Here is a 21,473-nt window from a genome sequence, read left to right as displayed (position 1 = left end):
TTATCTTAGTAGAGGCATTTGAGTTTTGAACAAGAGTAACTGCTATTGGGCATCTGTCAAATATTTAGATGGGAGCTATGTCAAACCTCTCTGGACTGAAGATTGACGTTTTATGGTGGTGACTGGAATGTATCCCACAAAGGAGCTCCATAGGCTTTGAAAATTTACAGTTAGCATGTCACTTTTAAGTAAACATAAGGATATGAAGTGCCTGTGGAGGTGTTGGATTGCCCGTGCTGCGGGAGGGCAGGTTGCCGAGCCCTGTTGACTCGCTGGCCAACCTCGGGGCCAAAGCTCCATGGTGTTACGGGAGAACCCAGGAGAGCAGACCTCAGGCTGTGGTGCGCAGGCAGGAGGTGAGAGCGGCTCCCGGAGGACCCCCCCAGTGCTGCACAGTAGGTTGAGGCTGGCTGGAGGGGACATGTCTGGAGTCCCATCATCTCTCCAGTGTGAGAGCCTGGTGGAGAGGGGACCTTTGTGGTGTCCACATTGGGCTAGGAGTGGAGCCTGGCAGCTGTTCTTACAGAAACATGAGCAGAAACTCATCCTCTGCTCTAAAGGAGAGTGTGTTTGAGATCTGCCCCTCCTTCAGGGTGAACTCCTGGCTCCAGTAAAGTCAGTGGTGAATTGGTTTTGGCAGAGGATGGGATTTTTGTTCCTGGGGTTTACCAGCTCTCTGCACTGCAATAATCTTGCCAGGGGACAGTTTAGCTCTAAGAAAGGCTTTTCTTTCACGTAATCTACAAAGACATCTGTAATTACTGCTGGTAACTAAGGCAACCCAACTTTATAGTTGATAAATGCATGCGTGCAGCAGAGCTACGTGTTATGGGGTTTTAAAATACCTTTCTGTTGGGTGGTGTGCAGCCGTGTTCAGGCAGGAGCTGTGCTGTGATCCTGCGGGTAGCTTGAGCTGAGCCCAGCTAGTGGGTCTTGGACAGGAGGAACACAGTGTAAATGGGGTTGTGATTAGCTTCGCTGGCTTAATTGGGGACCCTCAAATGAGGGTTCGTTTGTCCTACTTGGGGCCAGCATTGAAAAGCTGTGCAGGAGGTGGCAGTGGGGTTGGCACTTTCTGAAAGTAAGAGCCTCTCTGCTTATTTTAGGAGAATCCTGCTGTGTCCCTAACGAGCATGTTCATCTGGCCCAGGGAAATTAAATCATGTGTCCGTTCACTCGGTGCGTGGCCTTGGATAGCCCAGGAATAGAACAAATTGCTCTTGGCAGCCGGCTCACGAGTCCCGCTGGTGTGGTAGGACATCAGCTACGCAGACGTGAAGGTGCTGGGGGAAAGCCTCTGTGGTCATGGGTGCAGGGACTCCTGCATGTTCGGGTGGTCTCGGCTAGTACCTTTGATCAGAGGACTCCATTCCTCCTCTGATTTGCTCTGCTCCATTATATAATAACAGTGTAATAAGTTTAATAGTTCTTAGAGTTGTACGGGGAAAAAAAAACTCAGAAAAGGGCTATGCAATGTGCTGTTTTGGTCTTCTCAGGGATAGCTTTTGCTTCGTGGCAGGTTGCATTTGCTTGGAGTGTTTAGGTTCTTGCATTTTTACATTGGAAATGTCTGTGACCTGAGAGTGCGTGTATGGGGCTGTGAAATCTTTCTCCCAGATAAAATCATCCTCTGTGCATTACTGGAACACAGTTCTGTGGAAGCTGAGTCAGTCTCTGAGATGAGTTAAAGGCTCCTGGCCATTAATTTTTTAAATGTGTTTTTTATATGAGTCATTTGGAAAAACTTTAAATAGCATATCTTGATTTTTTTTGAAACAAGTTTTTAACCAGACAATCTGGAGTATTTTCTTACGGTGAGCCTTTGGCAAAATGTGAAATCCACCCCTGCTAATAAAGCTGAGGACGTCTATTAGGATGCTTTTTTAAAAGTTACTTTTCATGCTTTTTAGGAGGAACCAACTGATCTTTTTCAAAAATTCTGAAGCAAGGTTTTGCTTTTCAAATACACAGGCAAGCGTTGGTGGGGTTGAGGCTTTATGAAGGCTTGTTGATCTGACATTTACTTTGGTGTTCGGTGAAACTTGCTGTGCCCTTTGAACTGTATCTCTTGCCAGTGGAAAAGTTGGAAAATAATGAATCTTGGGTCTCCAGCACTGGAGTGCGAATAAATTAATCTCAGCGGAGTGCTTTTTCTTATTAAAGCCACCTCATGATTTTTGTGTCCATCACTTGATTTTGGACCCCACGAGGTCTGTGACAATGACCGAAGCAGTGTCCTGAGCGATGGGTACAGCTGTCCCTGCCACCACCTTTCAGTTTCACTTTCTTTTTTTTTCCTTTTTATTTCTTTTGCTTGTTTGATTTGTTTGCTTCCTGTACGTGTTTCAGCTTTGGAGACTGAAAGCTTGGTGAAGTCACTTGCACTTCCAGAGCCTCATTCTTCATTCCTTGGCTCCAGCGTGCCACAAGGGCAGGTTTAGCTGTTTAAAAATCAAGGGTTTACATTCGGGTGTTCAAAGCTGTGGTCAAACTTCACTTGGCCTAAGATTCCAACCAGGGCTTTTGATGGATACTACTCTGAGGCTTAGCTGAATTTGGCTATGTCCCTGGAGCAAGGAGACTCCCTTGCTGGGGCGTGCAGACCTGGGAAGAGCTGAGCGCCGCTGCTGTCCGTGCCCACAAGCGCTGCTGGCGCTAGGTGCGACATGGAATGAGTTCAGCTCCCTTCGAGGACAGAAAAGCTGGCTGCCTGATACCAGTCACTTGAATACTGAACATTTAACAAGCGGTACTCTTCTTTCTGATGTTTTCTTTTTATCCAGCCGTACTAAGCTAATTGGATGATGACTGTAACACAGTCTGGGAAGTTGTCTTCCTCATCTGGGACATGTGCTGAGTGATGTTGTGCTCAGCCTCGTGGCTTCACTTATGACTGAAAATATTTCACTTGCTCAGCAAAGCGAAGGAATTGGGCTTGGTGGTTTTGGGTATTAACCTTTGTCTCGGGCACAAAGCTGGAGGCTGCTCAGCATGCAGGCGTGTATTTGAGCTGCGTGCGGCTTGGCCGCTATTCAGCGTCTTGTTTTTAGGAGGACAATGCAGCCCACTGAGGACAGCTTGCGGGGGCAAAGAGCTTCATGTGGTTCTGAGGGATGTGGTGCTGGTCGCAGCCACCGGTCAGGAGCAGGCAATGGGGCGGGTGTAATGTTCAGCAAGGGCTTCATGCTGTCAAGGGGTTGTAAATTGTGAATAACTGTGTTTTTCAAAGGAAAAGTCACTGTGTGTGAGTATAGGTATATATATATATATATGTATTTGTGCATGCATACACACCTTAGCAGGGGCTGGCAGACTCTTTTGCGGAAGGATCCCTCTGCACTTCACTGGCTTTGTATCCTTCTTCAGGCATCATCTTCTGGTCACTGGAGAGTCAGAATGCAGGGCTGCCCAGACCAATGGTTTAACCTGATTCAGCCTTCTTTATCGTGATACAAGCCCAACTAAGAAAGGTGGCAGGGAGGAGGGGACAAACAAGAAGCTTAGCGAAAGAGGGGACAAAAGTGAAGCTGAGGGAGAGTGTCCTTTGGAAGGAAACCTCTGGGAAGGTCTCCAATGTGGTGCACGGTGGGGCGGGGGTTACCTCTGGAGCTCTGCCATTTGCTTGGAGTTGGCTTTTGACATGGACAACCTTGCTCGATTCGTCTCGTTTGCCTTTGCCTGCTGGCAGGTTTGAGGGGTGAGCAGTGGCTGTAAGCAGAAGGGGGACCTGGCTCTAAGTGCTGCTTTTTTAATAGGTGGAAACCTTTAGCTCTGAGTGATTTCACACACTTTCAGATCAGGGAGGTAGAGATATTGATGTGATGTCAATTCTGTAAAAAGAGCCAGTGCTCCCAACAAAGTAATGAGGATGTGTATGTGCCTTAGGCACCTGTTGGCCTAGTTAAACACAGCACAGAACTGGGTGCATCTGGTTTGACGTTACCTATATAACTGGTGGTTCTGGTAGGAAGGTCTGGTTTAATAATTCTTTCTGTATGTTTCAGTGGCACTAAATAGACCTATTTCTAAAATGGAAATGCCTTGCAGCCTCTGTAATGCTAATGCTCTGGAAGCTGTGCAGGGAGTTTTAATAGTCCTTTTCTACTTGCCTCTGTAGAAGAAGATAGGAGTCATGTATTGTACGCTTGCGTTTTTCAGATGGGACATTGAAAACTAAACTTCTCTTTCTCTGTATGGATGTTAAAGTATCCGTGGTACTCTTGTAGTTCCCAGTGCTGAAGTCTATTTCTATTCAGTGAAGCAATTATGTTCTGGCTTGAATTTCAGCTTATACTGCTTTCCTGGACTGAAGCCTGTAAGGCTGGGTTTTGTCCTCGAGTTTTGGCACTTTTTCCTTTTCTTCCCTGCTGACTGAAATGTGGGCTGGGTTGGCTTTCAACATCCATGCAGAAGTAGCTGCATTTAGTGATTGTCTTCATAGGCTGAACCTGAGCCAACTAACAAGTGTGCAAGTGACTCCATGCATAGCACCCTGTGCTGCAGTTTTATGATAATTTTTAAAGTGTCATTGAATCAAACTTTCTACTCCTTTTTTCTCCCTGTTTTTAGTGTTAAGCAGAGTTCCCGCTCCTCTGAGGCAGCAGAAGATGAAAAGGACCAGCGTACAGTGACAGTCAACCCCTCTCACATGAGAAAGGCATTCAAGGTCATGAATGAATTACGGAGGTACACTTTTGACTTAATGAGCGCCCTCCCTGGTTTAGCAGAAATGTGCTGATTGGAACAGAACAGCTTTTGGGGGACTTAGGAAAAAAAATTGCCATCTTTGTCACAGCTAATGGTTGCACTTGGGGTATTAATAAACAAGTAGGAAGAGACAGCTAAAGTATAGCCCTTTTGTGGTGGGTTGCTCTTCCCAGTCTTAGACCTCTCTATCTTCCCAGTGGAAGGAAGCCAGCTATGTCTCAAAAAGGTTATCTGAGCAATAGCCTTCATTTAAGATGATCATTCATTTAATCTTTCCCATTCCTTACAGCAAATTCAGATGTAAAATATGTTCTTAACTGAGCTAATGGCCTGAAAACCAATAATAGAACCTTACAGACATTAAGACACCTACGCGTAATTACAGACCAAAGATTATTAATGTTCAGTTCTTACTCTTTAAGTAGCAGCGTCGCTCAGTCTGGGCTTAGCACTCCAAAATAGGGGGTGGAAAAAAGCAACAACTCAGGAAGAATGTCAGCTCTCTACTTGAACATTGAAAAATCCCGACTTTGGTTAAAAGAGAACTCCTTGGTCTCTAGATGGCTGTGTGGGTACAGGGAGAATGGAGGCTAGAAAAAATATCAGCGAACACGGTCTTCAGGAACTGCTGTCATCACATCAGCAATGTGGTGGCAGTGGTTAAACCTAAGTTGTTTCTTGGTGGTTGTTATCCCATGAATCAGATAAAGTTCAGTGAGCATTTCTCTGACTAGTTCATTTGAGTCCTTTACCATTCAAATATAGACTTAGAAACCCAATTTTTAAAAGAATTCCTATGGAAGGTACATGTGTCATACACATGAACGTATGTGCTCCCTTGCTGTCCAGATGGTATGATGAAAGCAGATAACACCCTTTGCTCTTCCTGCACAACCAAAGTACGCAAAAGATGCTGTAATAGTCACCTCTCTTCTGTGGATTATGTGGTTGCCCAATAGACGTGTTCTCCAGTGTGGAGAAGGATTAGAAATGTCTCCTTCCACAGATGTCTGACAGTGATTCTCAGCTGCATAGGAACAGAAAATGGAAATATCCTTCCCTTGTAACAATTACATGAAGCGGAGTAAGTTTTGGAGTTTTTTTGTTTTGTGGTTTTTTTTAGTTGGCGTCCCTCTTGTTCTTTCTTTGTACTGAAAGCAAAGGATCTGAAAATAGAGGTTTGTGCAGCTATGTTGAGAAATCTATTGTGCTACTATTTTTCCTTTGTAAACTGAAGCATAGTGGGAATAGCTGGAGACTGACAATGTTTCTTAGTGCCTGTAGTTAGCTAGATCTTGTGCAATACTAAAGTGACAAAACAGAAGACTGAAAACTGCCCGTAAGCACCTATTTAATGTTTTCTTCTTCTAGGCACTCCTTTTTGTCAGCTCCCGCTGCTGTTCTGGAATATACAGTTCTCAGTCTATTGTACGTGCATTGAGTTTACAATCCCTTAAGCTGTCAACAATCAGTGTTAATAGCTACCTTGAATAATAATGCCCCCATTCAAATGCATCCAGAAATCTCATACAGAGGGTCTAGAAGAATCTTGCTAAGCCTTTAACCTATTTGCTATATGTTGCTCACTTGAAATTTTTAGCTTTCGAATGTAGATGAAATTAATCTCATGAGTGGTACTTTAGATAGCTGTAGTCCAAAAATGAATTGAGCAGAGCATCTTTTACATAAGCTGAAGGAAATGAGGAAGCCTCTGTTAAAGAGCTTCCCTCATTGCCATCACCCCTTCCAAACTGGGGTGAGTGCAGAGCACAGACTACCAGATCCTACTTTCTTTGTTTTCCAACTATAACCCTCCATTTCATAGATGTTTTGTTCATGCATTCCAGTAAATGGAGGAGACACACCTAGCCCATTAGAAGCTCTATGTGTGTTTATTTGATATGCAGTTTCCTAAAAACAAAGTGCAGTTTGGGGATAAGCATTTCTGAAGAGAAGGTGACACCTAGATTTACAGTCACTGACCCTTTTTCAGGGCTGACATTTGGAAAGAACACCCTTATTTTGCATTTGTATGCTCAAACATCTTAAACCAACTTATTGGGAGGCTGAGCACTTCTAGCTGTCTGTATCTCAGGAGCCCTGTGCAAATATTAACTAATGAATCCTCAAAGGACTTATGTGGGGCTGGTAGAAAAGGTCACTAGTTAATGAAGTGACTTTTCCAAAGCTGTATAATGAGTCAGCGGGGGAGCTCAGAAGTTTTTTGGTTTCTGCTTGGAATTACTTTATCCCAGTCACTCTTAATCCCAGACTAATTCGTGTGGTAAATGAATCCTCAGGCCCATGGATAAACTCCAGTGATTGACGACATCTCTCACTGGGAGACAGCTGGGGCAGCCTCTGTGCTGGTGAGTGCCAGGAGGTGTTTTGGTGGTCACGTTCTGTGTGGCCAAACATGGAAGGAAGTACAGAAATAACTGTGGTTTTCCACTCTACCTTTCCCCTGTGTAAAGATGAAAGCACTCTGGTGTTCCCTTGCACAGCTATTTCTTGTCTTACAGCTCTACTAGAGCTTGGCTCCAGGTAGTGCCCAAACTCTTAAGCTGTTCTGTGCCTTCTCCAAGCCCTACTTGTTTGAGAGGTGGAAAGAGCTCCTTACCCACGCATTCTTCGGGCAGCATGCATACCTAGTTTGGCTACCAGACTCTTGTTTTTTTTCTGGGAAAAGCAGAACCACAGGCAGGGCTGCAGCTCTGGGAGGATTCAGGCTTTGCTTTGTAGGCAAACACTGAGAGGAGCTGCTAGCTGAAGGATTAGAGGACCTTCCACTGGGATCTGGCAGAAGCTCAGGTGCCTTGTCTGGGCCTCTGCTTACTTTCTCAGGCTATACCGATGTAGCTTGTTGGCTGACAAGGAGTTCTGAAATGATCTTTGTCTTTTCTGGTGTTTTTCCAGCAAGCGGCTCCTCTGTGATGTGGTGATTGTGGCCGAAACCGTGGAGATGGAAGCCCACCGCGTGGTCCTTGCGGCCTGCAGCCCTTATTTTTGTGCGATGTTTACAGGTACTCTTCTTGATTGTACTCAGGTTGAACGGGCCATTGCAAACCCAGAGGCTTCTGGTTGTGTCTCTGGCAGGAGCTGCAGCAGAGGCAGTAGGCATGGCCTGTGGGGAAAGGGTTTCCTTGAGAGAAGTAGTATGGGTAAGAATGCAGTTTCCTACACTCGATGGATGATGCTGATCATCCTTGACTAATTCCTTGAGGAATAGTATATGGGTATGGGGTGGTTGTATGAGTGAGGGGTGAGTGGGTAGCCTGTGAGGCACAGGAAGGTTTTTGAGGTTTGGCTCACTGCTTTTTGGGTTGGGTATTTCCCCCCCCCCCCCCCCACCTTTAACAAGACCTTGGGTCATGAAAACATCATTAACATCAAGCACGTGTGCAGTGCCCTAAATGTTCATGGTGCACATCAAAGAAGTTGCTGGCACAGGAGTTGTAGTTTCAAGGCTCAGCCCTGCCGATGCTGATTTGCAGTCATGGACGTTTAATCTCCCATGGCACTTTTTGCTACTGCCCGAAATAACACCGTTGTTCTCTCAATCCCAGTGTGTTTTAACAGCCCTCCCTTTTTGCAGGGTGCGTTGCTGCAGTCGGTGTGTTTTGGTAATGGCAGATACAACCTCAGTGTGAAAGAAAGAGGAGGACAAAATTCGTGCTCTCATCTCCTGATTCCTGTAGCATGGGCCCTTCAGAGGCTGTGCCCAGGTGGGGCAGCAAAAAAAACCACCGTGTCATCCCAAGGCAAGGGAGTGACCAACTTATTCATCATTCTAGTAAAATTAGTCTGGTCAGGAGCTGCTGAGCTTCTTTTCCTTTTCCTTCTTGTCCTTTCCAGGATAGAAACTGACTTAACCAAATACAAAGAAAAAGATTGCATGCTCCAGGGAATGGTTTTTACCATCCTTCAGCATAAATGATGTTTGGAGGTTTGGCCCATTTCATGTTCCTTTGCCTGTGGTCTAGGGATTTGTTCTTCCTTTTAAAAGCCTTGGGATTAGATGTGGTTTTATTTGCTCTACTGGAAGCAGAAAGCAGCATTTCTCAGGAAAAAGGTTGTCATTTGAGAAGCTTTTTTCCCCTCCGTAATGTGGGGGTGGGGGTGGGGGGAACGGGACACGGACGACAACACCTCAGGTGTAAACAGGTGTCTGAATGTGAGATGAGATGTGAGGTTTGCCATGGTGGCTTTATCAGCGTGGTGAGCTAAGGGCGAGAGCATTTGTGCTTTCTAGGGCACTGGTGCTGTGTGGTGGAAGCGGGTACTGGCCATGATGGCGAGGCAGAGGAGCAAACCCTGCTCAGAGGCAATCATTTGCGCAGGGCACCTCGGGGAGGACTTGCGAGTCCTTGTGAGGCTTGTTCCTGACAAGAAGTTTAAAAAAGAAAAATTGTTGGAAAAACCCTCTGATCCTTAGAGGTCACTTGAGCGGGAAGGCGGTGGCGTGGGGTTGCTCATGTTTCCATGCAGGAATTCTCCAGGCTGTGTAATCCCTCACGCCATGAGTTAAACAGTAATCAGCTAACCGCTCATGTGGCCGCTCGGCAGCTCCCCTGGGCTGGGTGACAGCCTCGGTGGCTGCCTGTCCCCTCCCCTGACACATCCCCAGGGGCAGCCGGTCAGGCAAAGACCAGTTCTCTCTTCGCTTTCTGTCCAACTAGTCCCAAATTTCTAAGGTCTGGATCTCCTTCTTGCAAAGACCAAGTGTGTGATCTCCTTCCAGCTGTGTGGTGTCTCACTCTCTGGAGGGGGAAATTTTAAAATCGCAGCTTGAACATTAGTTGGTGGTTGTGGCTTGGTTGGTTTTTTTGTTTTGGTTTTCTTTCGCATTGCACATCAGCGATGCAACCCGATGACCCCAGGGCAGCCGTGCACGGCATGGGTGTTTGCAGGACTAGGCAGGAGCTGCTTGTGCACCATGAGTCTCCACTGGAGGAGCCACTTTTTGGGGGTAGGGGGAGTGGGAGGGGTCCCCTGGCAGTGCTGGCAGCTCTGTGGTAGTGAATGGTCAGTGTAAAGCTGTGAAGAGTGGGAACCAAACTGAGACCTGTAGCTCATCCACCTTTGCCTGTTGGTTGCTCTGCAGGCCCAGTCCCTGTAGGTTGGGCCTGACTTTAGACTCATGAATGACCTTGTGATGACCTTGAGGGCCTTTGCTAAACCATCTAGTGTGCTCTGGTTAGGCATTCCTCTTTGAAATAGCCTTGGGAAGTCCAAAAATAAGCAGGCACATCTTCCATTCGTATCTTCCACTGCTGAAGGAGAGATGGGACCCAGCACTTCCTGAGTGTCCCTTCCCATACTGGCTTTGTAGAGCGTTTTGGATGGTGGCTGGTCCTTGTTGGCACCATTCTGTGGGGATGATCGGGGACAGTAATTTTCATCCGTTTAGAAGGAAACACAATAGTTTCAGAAAGGATAACTGATACTTCAGTGATGCTGCTAGGACTGCTCCTGTGAGATATGTGGGGGAACTTCAGAAGTACTGAGTGAGGAAGCAGCAACGCAGAAACCTCCCTTGCAGGTCTCGTGTGCCTCTTCAAAGTCCTTGCCCCATGTTTGAGAGCCTGTGGTTTTGTTATCCAATGCACTTGTATTCTTCTTCAGCACATCTCTGACTTAGGAAACAGCAAAAGCAGTAGCTGTACACTGGGAAGGCTCTCTGGAGAGGATTATGTAGAAGGCAGGGCAAGCTGCTGTGCTGGGTAAACAAGGCACCACGAGCTGCTGCAGCTTTCACTGTAGTTTATCTTGTGACAAAGCAGGAGAGCTCTGCTCTCCCTGCCCTCATGAGCGGAGGGGAATGGAGGAAGCACCGCTGGGTGTTGAGTGCAATGCATGAAGGGCTTGCAAAGTCTGTCTGCTGAAGAGGGTCTGCTTGGAGCTGCTTTGCCGGTTTTACCTGCCTTTGCTCCCTCCTACCCTGTCTCTCGCGTCTGCCCAACCGCAGCGGTGTGGGGATGGGGTCTATGCAGCACCTCGTGCAGGGCAGCCCTTTCTCAGCACAGCCCTTATGTATGAGAGATGATGCTAGTGCTTTGAATTATTCTGTAATTAAGGCAGCAGGTAAGGCTTGAGTCTGACTTACGAAAGACATCCTAGGGGTTGGGTTTTGTGGGTTTTAAGGTATGGGGTTTTTTTTCTGAAGGGATGTGGGATGAGATGCCTTAATTGACCTGCCTGCAGCTGTGCTTCAGAGGCTACGTTTGCCTTGGGTCTGTGCTTGGAGGAGGGGGCAGCTTGTTGCCTGCTTTTGGTCTGCACCAACCCCTGCCTTGTTTCACTTATGGTGTCTTCAGGTTCCTCCTCCCTCTGCAGCATTAGAGGCACGTCGAGAGCAGCAGGCTCTGGCAAGCGTGGCAGGCACTCGATCATGCCAGCATGGCTGGAGGGGTCAGATCCCATCTGATGGTGGGACACAGCACACGAGACTCCCCTTTCTCATTCGTGCTGGGCTGTTACCAGAGCAGAGGCAGCGGAGGCCGTTAGTATGCAGGGCTGGCAGCTTGCTGGTGGGTGTGGAAGCCCACACAGCCTTTATTTTTGTTGCCTGTGTCACATGAACACCACAAAGGCAGATGATGTTTTCGGATCGGTCCCTCCAGGCTGTTTCTGCATCGATCTCCGGGTGCTTGCATCCGAACCTCCCTTCTGCCCCTTGGGTCCCGGCAATCGCCACAGGGCTCCGGCAGCTCCGCTTGCCCCTCGCTGTGTAGGTGGGGTCTGACTGGGTGCTCCTTATAGGCACCTCCAGCTCCATGTAGGCTGATGGGGAATGGCCTGCTCTCAGAACCCCCGTCTCATCTCTGGAGATGTTTCTTTGCAAGGAGAGGAAGTTTGTGAAGGAGATGACATTTATTTTGTCAATTAAGAAGTCCTGCCTGCTTTGAAGGCCTCCCAAATGTAGATTATTTATGCCTTTGTACTTGTACAATTCTATTCATGGGCTTCTCTGAATAACATTTTATCATTTGGTATAAAAAAATTGAATTTGGGGCAAATATTTCAGTCTACATTTCCCTTGGGACTTTGTTGGCTCTTCTAATACCTATGGTCTGACCCCACTCCTGTTATTTACCTCCTTATTGGCAGAAGTAAAGCCCTCAAAGTTCAGTTTCCAGGATCCAGATTTTGCTCAAGCTCGGACCCCGTTTAGCGTCTGACTCTGCTGTGCACTTAATGTGCTCGGCCGCATCTAGTTGCATGCTGTACGGAGACGTAGGCTGTAATTACTTCTCCTATAGGCAGCAGGAACTATTTTTCCTCTTAATCCCACAGCAGTACTGAGTCACCAGATTTCTTAGAGTGGTGGTTATTCATGCCCAGGTTTAAGAATTGACATTTCTTCATGCTCTCCTTTGTTTAGCTTTGTTTTTTCACTTATTGTTTTCTTTCCGCTTGGGAGTTTGTTCTTTCTTTTCTGCGGTTCCTCAAGATCTTGGTGATTAGAACATGGGTGAGGTCACCATGTGTACGTGGAAGCTGGAAGAACCCCAGGGAGTCCTTTCTCCTCCTCCCCACAGCATGCTTTTGTTCCTGTGACGTGTGTATGCACGGGGTATGTGTGTGTGGTGCTGCACAGCGCTGGCCACAACAGCGATGGGAAAGGTGCACGTAAAGCACCCGTTCGTGGATAGGCTCTTATACAGACATGGGTTTTACTTGTATATCCATAGGGGAAATTATTGCTGTAGTTCTGCATGTTTGGTTGTTTTGGTTTTTTTTTTTTCTTTAAATTGTATATTTGGACAAAGGGTACAGTTTGGGTCCGAAGGCTGCCTTGCCTCTGAGGTGCGAGGTTGGGAAGGCAAGAGATGAGAAATACAGCTTTCTGCACAGATGTTTTGCATAAGGTGTAACTGTGTGGACAGGTTACAGCAGGGTGATTTAGGAGTGAAGCTTGCAGCACACTGCATGTAACTAACTGCTGGCATGTGTGCTTGTTTTCCTCAGGAGGTTTCAGGCTCTTTCTAAAGAAAGAGGTTAATGCTGCCTTGGTTTTATTGTAGGGTATACCACAAAGCACCCTAACTTAGCTGTTGCAGCTTATCTACCTATATATATATTAAAATATATAAATATATATAAAAAACACACATACACACAATTTAAAAATATTTTAAATAAAAACATAATATATATTTTTTACAAAGCTCTCCTAAGACTTGTCCACAGTCTCTTTGAGTCTGTCCCTGTGCTGAGACATGGCTGAGGGTCATACTGAGATTTTTTTTAGCCCCTATATGTGCTTGAATGCAGGTGAACCATGGCAGGTGAACCATGGCAGGTTCTTTTCCGGCAATAAATTGAGCTTGTTGCATTTATTGACTACTTTTATTTTACATTAGCATCTTCAAATGTTGAGATGGCTTTTAGGTGGCGTTAGAAGGCTTCTGGGAATCTTGCTGGTTGTCCTTCGATGGTCAGGGATAGCTCCAGGGCTGTCTTCTAGTCAGATACCAGGAGGATGTGCTGGATGTACGGGGAGCAAGGGCCTGCAATGAGGTCCTGCAAAACAAACTCTAACTGTCCTTTTGAAATTAATTTCAGGAGACATGTCTGAAAGTAAAGCCAAGAAGATTGAGATAAAAGATGTTGATGGGCAAACCCTGAGGAAGCTGATTGATTACATCTACACTGCTGAGATCGAGGTCACAGAAGAGAATGTGCAGGTAGGTCTGGTTCAGTGGCTCCTGTGGAGACACAAGTAAAAAAGCTTGAAACTCAGAGGCATAGGTCCTCTGGGGGTGAGTGATCTCTTCAGGCCGCAGAAAGTAAAAGGTTGAACTTGAAAAGAGCTACTTCCAGCCTCTGTTTAGTCTTGAGGCACTTTGCTGCTTTCCCCGCACTTAAGTCATGTTGCATTTAGCTTTTGTGTCGAGCTCTTATAACAAGAGTAGGCATTTGCCTTCCAAGAAGCTGTGCTGACTTGTGGGTCAGTCTGTCAAAGGTCAGAATAGACTCAAACAAATAGTGAGTCAAATGCTGCTTTAAGGTCATGGTCAAGAAATCTGGCTGTTAGTTTTTAAATTTTTCTGGGTAGTTTGAGTAGTTTGGCAGAGCTTTGAGTGGAATATATTTTTCAAATGAAGGCATTCTTCCTTTTTTTTGTGCATGTGCACTCCATCTCAAAGTTCTTTGAGGTAAATATTTATCTAGAAGTGAAAAGAGTAATTGAAAAGCATTCTATAGATAAAGTGGAATGCTCAGGAGCAGAGCGTTCGCTGTGTCACATGGCTGTGTCTGCTGGTAAAGCTTTTTCTTTGAATGTATTTGTGACAAGAAAACGGCTGTGCACTTAGACACTGATTTCTGGAAGGGATGCCGGGAGCTCATGTGTGGATGTGCTTTCACTTGGTCTCTGGTTTTGTTTGCAAATGGCAGTTTGAGTTTGTTGTGTTCCTCTCTGTGACTTGGATGCTGGGCAGGGTAACCAGTTTGTGTCCGTGATGCTGGAGAGGGAGAGGGGCAACGCTGTTGCATGCTTTGTGTTGACCTGATTAAGATGGCAAAATTAGACTGGTTCTGCTTGAAATGAGGCTCTTGCTGTGGATGGGACATGCTGTTCTGCTCTAGTCCCTCAGGGAGGGCGAAGGCTCTTGCTGTCCTGTAGCATATTGCTCTTCCCGCGGGAACTTGGACAAAAGTCCCTGAGCAATGTCCACTTTGCAGTCTAAGCCCTGCACCATCCTTCATGACCTAAGTCTGAGAGTGCCTTTTCTTGCCCCTTCTACCCTCCAGTTTTGCAAACTTGACTTTCCAGCGTGCTCTTGACCCGGCAGTTGTCACATTGGTAGGAGTGTGGACTGTGGGTGCCCTGCGGTGAAGCTGAGGACAAGCAGTGAGGAGACCTTCAAGGTGTCATTTCAGCAAAGAGCTGAGGCTCAAACCCACCTGTGGGTCACTTGGGCTAGCTGTCTGCTGCCTAGCCCATGCTTAATTGCAGTGTATAGTCAGGGTCATAAGGAGCCGAGATACAACGTCCCTTCAGTGGGGAACTGGGGTGGAGTTCCTTGGACCTCTGGGATCTTTCATTGCCAGAGGAAAAATGACATTTACACGGCCCTAAGCTGGTTTCTCTTCCTGTGGGAAACGTGAAGACTATATCCATGTGCTTTTTCAAACGTATGCTTTCCTTCCATGCTGCTGGTTGTTAGGTGGCCCAGAAGCACCCACTCAGCACGTGGGATGTGCTGCGCTCGGGATACCATCTGGTGTGCTGGCCCCAGTCAGTCTGCGCTGAATGAAGCTTGCTTGAAGTGACTACGTGTGCTCTGGCTGTTTTCCCACGGGAACGTTTCAGTGCTCGAGTACAGCTGCACCTGGGTATAAGCAGTGCTGCGAGAGGTGGAGCAGGCTGGAGAGCCTGCTCAATCCTGGGAGCATAGACCTGCCCAGAAGGTGTATGACAAAGTCCAGATGTTACTACTTCTGAGCAAAGAGACTGCTATCTTTTTTGGTAAAACCTAACCAAATCCTGCCTTCTGGTGGCCTAGGGGTTTCAAAGAGTTGAAGTTAGAGTCCTGTCTATATTTTGGCTCCCACCACTCAGTAGGATAAAAAATATGAGTATTAAGGTTTGGGCATTAAGTTTTTTCCCGATCTAATAAAGCATGTCACTTTTCTCCATGATTTATTTAAATAACCACCCTATTAATAACTTTTTAGGCTGGAGGTAAATTAATTCATGGGAGCTAAGAAATGAAGCTGATCTAAAGCAAGATTAACTGACTAGTTTAAATTTTATTATGTGTTAAAAACATCCATGTTGAAAATGCTTTGTGGAATTTATTATTTTGTGATGAAACCAATAGAAAATTCAAAGAGAAATTTCCACCCTGTCTCTGAGTGGGTTACCCCAGAGCAGAAATGCCCTAAATAGGTTAACATTCACCTGCAGCCACAGGCAGAAAAGTTTACAGAAAAGAATATTCTGTGATTCATTGGAAAGGTTCACATCAGTGAAGGCAAACAACATGAACAACGAAATGTTAAGCTCCTTGCAGTCTCTGGTTTGGATTAGCAATGTCAGTCTTAAGAAGTGAGCAGGTTTCGTCCCTTGCATTGTCACATCCTCCTGCGGCACAGCTTTGCGTCAGCCATCCAGCTGGAAGGGTGCCTCTGTTGTGCCGGTCTGCGTTGTTTCTGCAATGTTCCTTCACCACCTTGATTGAGCACGGTGAGGCTCTCTCTTTTCCCTGCAGGCATCTCACAGAATCACAGACTGGTGGGGGTTGGAAGGGGCCTCTGGAGATCATCCCATCCCACCCCTGCTGGAGCAGGCACCCCCAGAGCAGGGGCACAGGGCCGCGTCCAGGCGGGGGGTGAATGTCTCCAGGGAAGGGACCCCACAGCCTCCCTGGGCAGCCTGTGCCCCTGCTCTGGCACCCGCACAGGGAAGGGGTTTTTTCTCATGTTTAGGTGGAACTTCCCATGTTCCAGCTTGTGCCCGTTGCCCCTTGGCCTGTCACTGAGCACTGCTGAAAAGAGCCCAGTCCCATCCTCCTGACACCCACCCTTTAGATATTTATAAGCATCAATGAGATCCCCCCTCAGTCTTTTCTTCTCCAGGCTGAACAAACCCAGGTCTCTCAGCCTTTCCTCACAAGGGAGATGCTCCAGCCCCTCACCACCTTGGCAGCTCTGCGCTGGCCTTGCTTGAGCAGTTTCCGGTCCTTCTTAAACTGGAGGGCCCAAAACTGGACACAGCACTCCAGATGGGGCCTCACTGGGGCAGAGCAGAGGGGGAGGAGAACCTCCCTCGCCCTGCTGGCCTCACTCCTCAGGAGGTCTCCTGAGGTCTGCTATTTCTGTGTCATGAGCTCTAATTTTCTAGCAGGGTGAGGGTGGATTTTAAAGGGGATTTGTGCAGTTTGACACACAGAATCACAGAATTCCTCAGCAGCTGGAAGAAGCATTTCTGGGTATAGGTGCCAGGTAATTTCATTGTAGAGACTACAAGAAAAAAGATTGCTAAATAGCATTAACTAAACAGATGCAGCCAAGCTACCAAAACGTGGATAAATGAAAAGGCAAGTTCTTGTCAGTGGGTAAAATGAGAGCAGAATTGAAATGAGAAAAAGATGAGCAGCAAAGGTAACATGAGAGTGTAGGCACGAGTGTTCCCAAGTGCACTTAAATGCTGAGCGGTACCCAGGACTTCACAACAACAAGCCTTTTTACAGTATTTTTGTTTTTTCTTTTCTAATAGAAACCTGCCTTTTTTGCTTTTATAGGCCTGGCATGGTGTTCAGGAAGTGAGACTCTGTTTTTCTAAGCACGTATTTTTGTAGCTGATTGTCATTTCATCGCACAAAGTGCTGTTTGTTTTTGGGTTGGTTTTTTTTTTAAGTAAGGAAGGATGTGTGTACAAGGGGCCAAGCCTGTACAGGCAGTTCCAGTCATCGTCTATGTACTGAATTACTGGGGGGCAAAGGGGATTTCCTTGAGGGAGAGCACTGAGCCTATGTGGGAGCAAATGCTCTCTTCTACCTCCATTGGGAGTCCGTGGGTGAGAATTGCCCTGATAAATGCAGTCCTGCTTTATGCGTTGGAACCTCACTTTTAGAGTGAGACTTCAAGGCAATATAGATGCAGTAGTAGGAAGGCTCAGGGATGATGGATGATAGAGAGGCTTCTGTGCTGAGCGGTGTTTTGTCTCTGAATGTACATTTGGGATTTAACCTCCCACTTGTTTGGAAGGCATGGAGCAAGGAAGAATTTCTGTCTTCATTGCAGTCGTCTCGTCTCAGGAAAACCCATCCTGGGATTTCTGTCCCCACGGCCTTCTGTTGTTCCTCTTCTGTTGCACCCCACATCAAGGTTAGTTGTAAAGACATCTGATTCATACACAGGACAAAAAGATGTCATTCCTTTGAAGGGGGAGCTTGATAAATTTATTTGGAAGAATGTTGTGCTGTACAGTTTCTGTAAAAGTGAGAAAAACTAAAGTAAGCGACTTGAAGTTCACAGATGCTCACGTGCAGCCCTGGGTGGCTTCAATGGAAACCACATGCACATGTCAAACAGCACAGGGCCTGCTGCTCCGTACCTGTATGGAATAGCTGGCTGTCTTAACGTGTCAGTTCCTTGAATTTTTTGGTTAGGTCTTGATTTTGCAGCAGAATTGGCTGCATTGCTGCTTGCTTTCCAACACTCGTATCAGACCTGCCAGCTCAGTGAAAAGTGATGGGAGCAAAGTCCAGCGATGGAGGAGAGGCTCAACATGGTGTCCTTGAGCAAAGCTGAATGGAGATTTGGGAGGAGGCTTTTCAGTCTCCTAGGTGGTCCTGTGAAGACACCTGGACCTCTGGCTGTAGACACTGAATACTTCAGTGTGTCCCACCCATCCTTACTGATGGCACTTAATTACTCACAGGCAGCCTGATAATTACCCTCCCAGTTAAGGAAGTCATTACCATTAGGGTTGTACTGATTTGCTGCCAAAAGTCCTGGTTAACCTGATTTCACACAAATTCTTATGAATGAGGTGCAGTGTACCATGTGTGCTGTGTCCTTGTATGCTACCACAGTTTGAGATACGGCTCTTATAGAAAGAAGAGCAGAGAGGTGTCTGGAAATCAGCTGTCTGAAGGAAACAGATGTTGAAGCTGTCAGCTTTGCAGGCATAATAATTGTAATAAAAAATGGCTTGAGAAAGGAGGAAAAAAGGTTTGCTAGAAGCTGTAGCATTTCCTTTTCAGGAGTGTGCTTCTGCACCTCAGCTTTCCCTAGGGACTTAGGACTTCACAACAAAGGAAAGAGTATCTGTGGCAGATGTAGTTTTGATGATAAAGGGATGATAAGTGTGTCAGTTTGTCTCCCTTCCTCCTCTTCACTCCAAAAGCTGCAACTATAGTAGGTGCAAGCCCAGAGTAAGACAGAGGCTTTCAACTCATCTTTAGGAGACGCAATAAATTGGGGCTATCTTCACCTTGGAGCAACACCTCCTTGCCTTGCATCAGTCTCCTGGAGAGCCCTGGTCAACAGTGGGGCTGACTTCTCTGGGGTGTTACAGCAGTTGGGTCAGGGGTCCTTCCTAGCCCTACAGAAAATCTTTTAGATTGGATTGGCCTAATAGAGAGGTGGGGAGAAGCGTGTGGTTGTAGCACCAGGGGACTGTGCTGTGTCTTATGGATGTGCCTCCACATTTTTATCACACTGCTTAACCAAGGGATGGTGCAGCTGTTCTGTGTGGTAAAGTTGGACAAGGCAGGTCAGGAGGGAAGTTGCCAGCTGCTCTCTCGTTTTCCTTCTCACCTCGGTCCCTTCTCCTTGTTACACCTGCTCCTGGAGAATTTTTGTTGGTGTTCTGATCCTGCTACATGTGCCTCTGCCTTGGCTATTTCATCCCAGGTGGAGTATTTCAGTAGAAGCACCATTGTTCACCCTCAGCACTGCCTGGTAGCAGCTGGGGAGTGATAAAACCTAATTGCCTTTCTAACACTGAAAAGCCACGTTACATTACTGTAGTTTTATCTCTGTTACTCATGCAGTTTTAGAGTTGTTCCGTTAAATACAAGTATTTAACCTGCCTTGCAAATGCAAGATCTGCTTGTTTCTCTGGTCACGGATTCCCCTGGGAGATGCTTGGGAGCTGTCTCCCTGTTTGAGCAGATGTGCGGTCCCAGCTGTGGCCCTAGATGTGCTGCTGAGGATTACAGCCAGTACCATTATTTGGCTTCCAATTTGACTAAATTGGCAAAGCAGTTTATAAGCTTTAATATATTCCCTGCCTTAGGGAAATGCTCATCTCCCAGTTTTGCAGAGGAGGACTGGTGTAGATTAATTCTTGGCCAAGGTTACCTGGAAGGCTGTGGCAGAGCAGGGAACTAACCCCAGTCTCTGAAGTCCAGCGTTAATGCCCCGCCTCTCGAATGAACCTTACAGCAACACGGAGCACTTTTGGCTGAAAGATGTTTCTAGTTCAGAGACATCAAAGGTTTATGAAAGTATTCCATTGCACAATGTTCTGTAATACCTGAGACTGGTACAGAGTCTGCAGAGCGAGAGAGCACAGCTAGTGAACTAGATGGTTACAGGTGTGCGTATATTATACGCACCATAGATGAGGTTCTGGACATAATTTATTTAGTAAAGAAGTCAGTCTTGGTAGTAATAGCAGATGATTTTGACATAGTTTCAAAAGGCAATTGGATTTTGGTATGGATGCTGATCTGGTAGAGAAGCCAGCTCTCTGTAAAGCGTTCACAGTGGTTGGAGTTCAAATATTAAGAGCCAAATCCAGACCCAAGTGAGTAACTTGCCTGGATATTAATGGGTTGTGGTTTGGTCCTGCTGCATGTTTAGGCAGGGCATTTCCTTTTGTTATTTCTAAAGGAAACAGACTTTGTGCTAGCGGATATCCTTTGCTTGCTTTTCACCTTCCCTGGTAAAAACAAGATAAGTGGTGAGACGTTCAGCTAGGAAATAAGAAGGAGAAAATCCACTCGTGTCTTCATAGGCTATTTATATTCTACTTCTAACAAGCATTATATGATAATGCTCCTTTCCCAATAACTGCAGTGGCGTAAGGCTCCTTCTGCACTGTCCTGTCAAGCCAGCACAAGGCTGTAACAGCAGTGCTAGGATGTCCAGGGAGCTGTAGCATGTGGGTATTAGTGATGGTAGTGAGACCCAAAACACTCCAGGTAAGCAGCCGACCTGGCTTTGCAGGCGCGTCCGCTGCAGGGATGAGGGGGTGCTTGGAGGAATCTGTGGCTGGTACGTGACCAGAGACGGTTTGCAGAGAGCCTGACTTCTTTACCCACAGCCCTTATGCCAGTCAGCTGCTCACCTTTTTGCTGATATAAGCAGATGGCTCAGCTAGATACAAAGTGGTTCTCAGCTAGGTTTCAGAAATGTGAGAGCACTACTATCTTGATTTAATCAAAACCACAAACTAATCTCCCCCTGGCATCAACAGGCTTGGGCCAAAATGAGCTCCCAGGTTAATTGATTTCTTTTTTTTATAGTTGCCTGTTGGGATGGCTGCTTGGCAGCAGTCAGACACTACAGCTGGGCTGGAGCTGGAATGCATCAGTGGCTTAGCAAAGGCTTGGGGCAGGTTGTGAATGTCCTGCCCCAATGTGGAACGGGATTGGGGGGGCAGGCCAGCAGGGACAGGGAAGGGACTTTTTTTTTCCCCTTCCCTGCCACTGAGATCCAGGGAGGTGATTGCAGTTAACCTCTTCGGTTTAACAGCTGCTTCTTTTTTATGAGTCAGGTATAGTTTGCAGAAATCTGTGCTCAGATGGTAAGCACAGATGCCCAGTTGGAAGGACATGTGTGAAGCAGCCAGAGCTATGGAAGAGCTGGGATAAGACACGTCTGTGGTTGCTGGACAACATAAGAAAGGAAGTAGCTGATGTCATGGGCTGTAACATCCTGATGGACCTTTATTTTGTATTTCCTGTCCCACTTACAGGCCTCAAAGGTGGTTTTTCCAGCAGATGTCCCATTCCTGATCCAGTTCTGTCTCTGTTTTCTGTACTTTTGAGATACAAAGCAGTACCTCATTTTCAGATGCAATTGTGAACCACAGCTGTCCACAGCATTTTGTATGGGTGAAAATGAGGGCTATTGATTAGAATAGTTGGCCCCATCTTTCCTGAGAGTCTTACTATCATCAAAACCTGCTTGACCTTCTGAGAAGTCCCTGTCAATCATGATGGTTTGGGCACCCTGCTCACAAGCCAATATGGTTTTGATGGAAATAAGAAAGTTCAGTTTTGAGCATGATGGAGTGC

General features: G+C 46.5%; 1 protein-coding gene across 4 annotated transcripts in view; it reads left to right on the top strand.

The window, feature by feature from the left end:
- Positions 1–21,473, top strand: part of KLHL3 (kelch like family member 3) — a 64,696-nt gene that overhangs the window by 17,961 nt on the left and 25,262 nt on the right. For 2 of the 4 annotated variants that reach the window (XM_064458365.1, XM_064458366.1), the window contains 3 exons: positions 4,570–4,686; positions 7,624–7,730; positions 13,276–13,397. In XM_064458365.1, the coding sequence (XP_064314435.1) occupies positions 4,570–4,686; positions 7,624–7,730; positions 13,276–13,397 (346 nt within the window). The remainder of the gene's footprint in view (positions 1–4,569; positions 4,687–7,623; positions 7,731–13,275; positions 13,398–21,473) is intronic. The other 2 variants (XM_064458368.1, XM_064458367.1) reach the window with 1 other exon arrangement.

Source organism: Phalacrocorax carbo, chromosome 8 (assembly GCF_963921805.1).
Source record: "Phalacrocorax carbo chromosome 8, bPhaCar2.1, whole genome shotgun sequence".
Classification (NCBI taxonomy): Eukaryota; Metazoa; Chordata; class Aves; order Suliformes; family Phalacrocoracidae; genus Phalacrocorax; species Phalacrocorax carbo.
The sequence above is the reverse complement of the archived record's forward strand: the minus strand, read 5'-3'. Positions and strand labels throughout refer to the sequence as shown.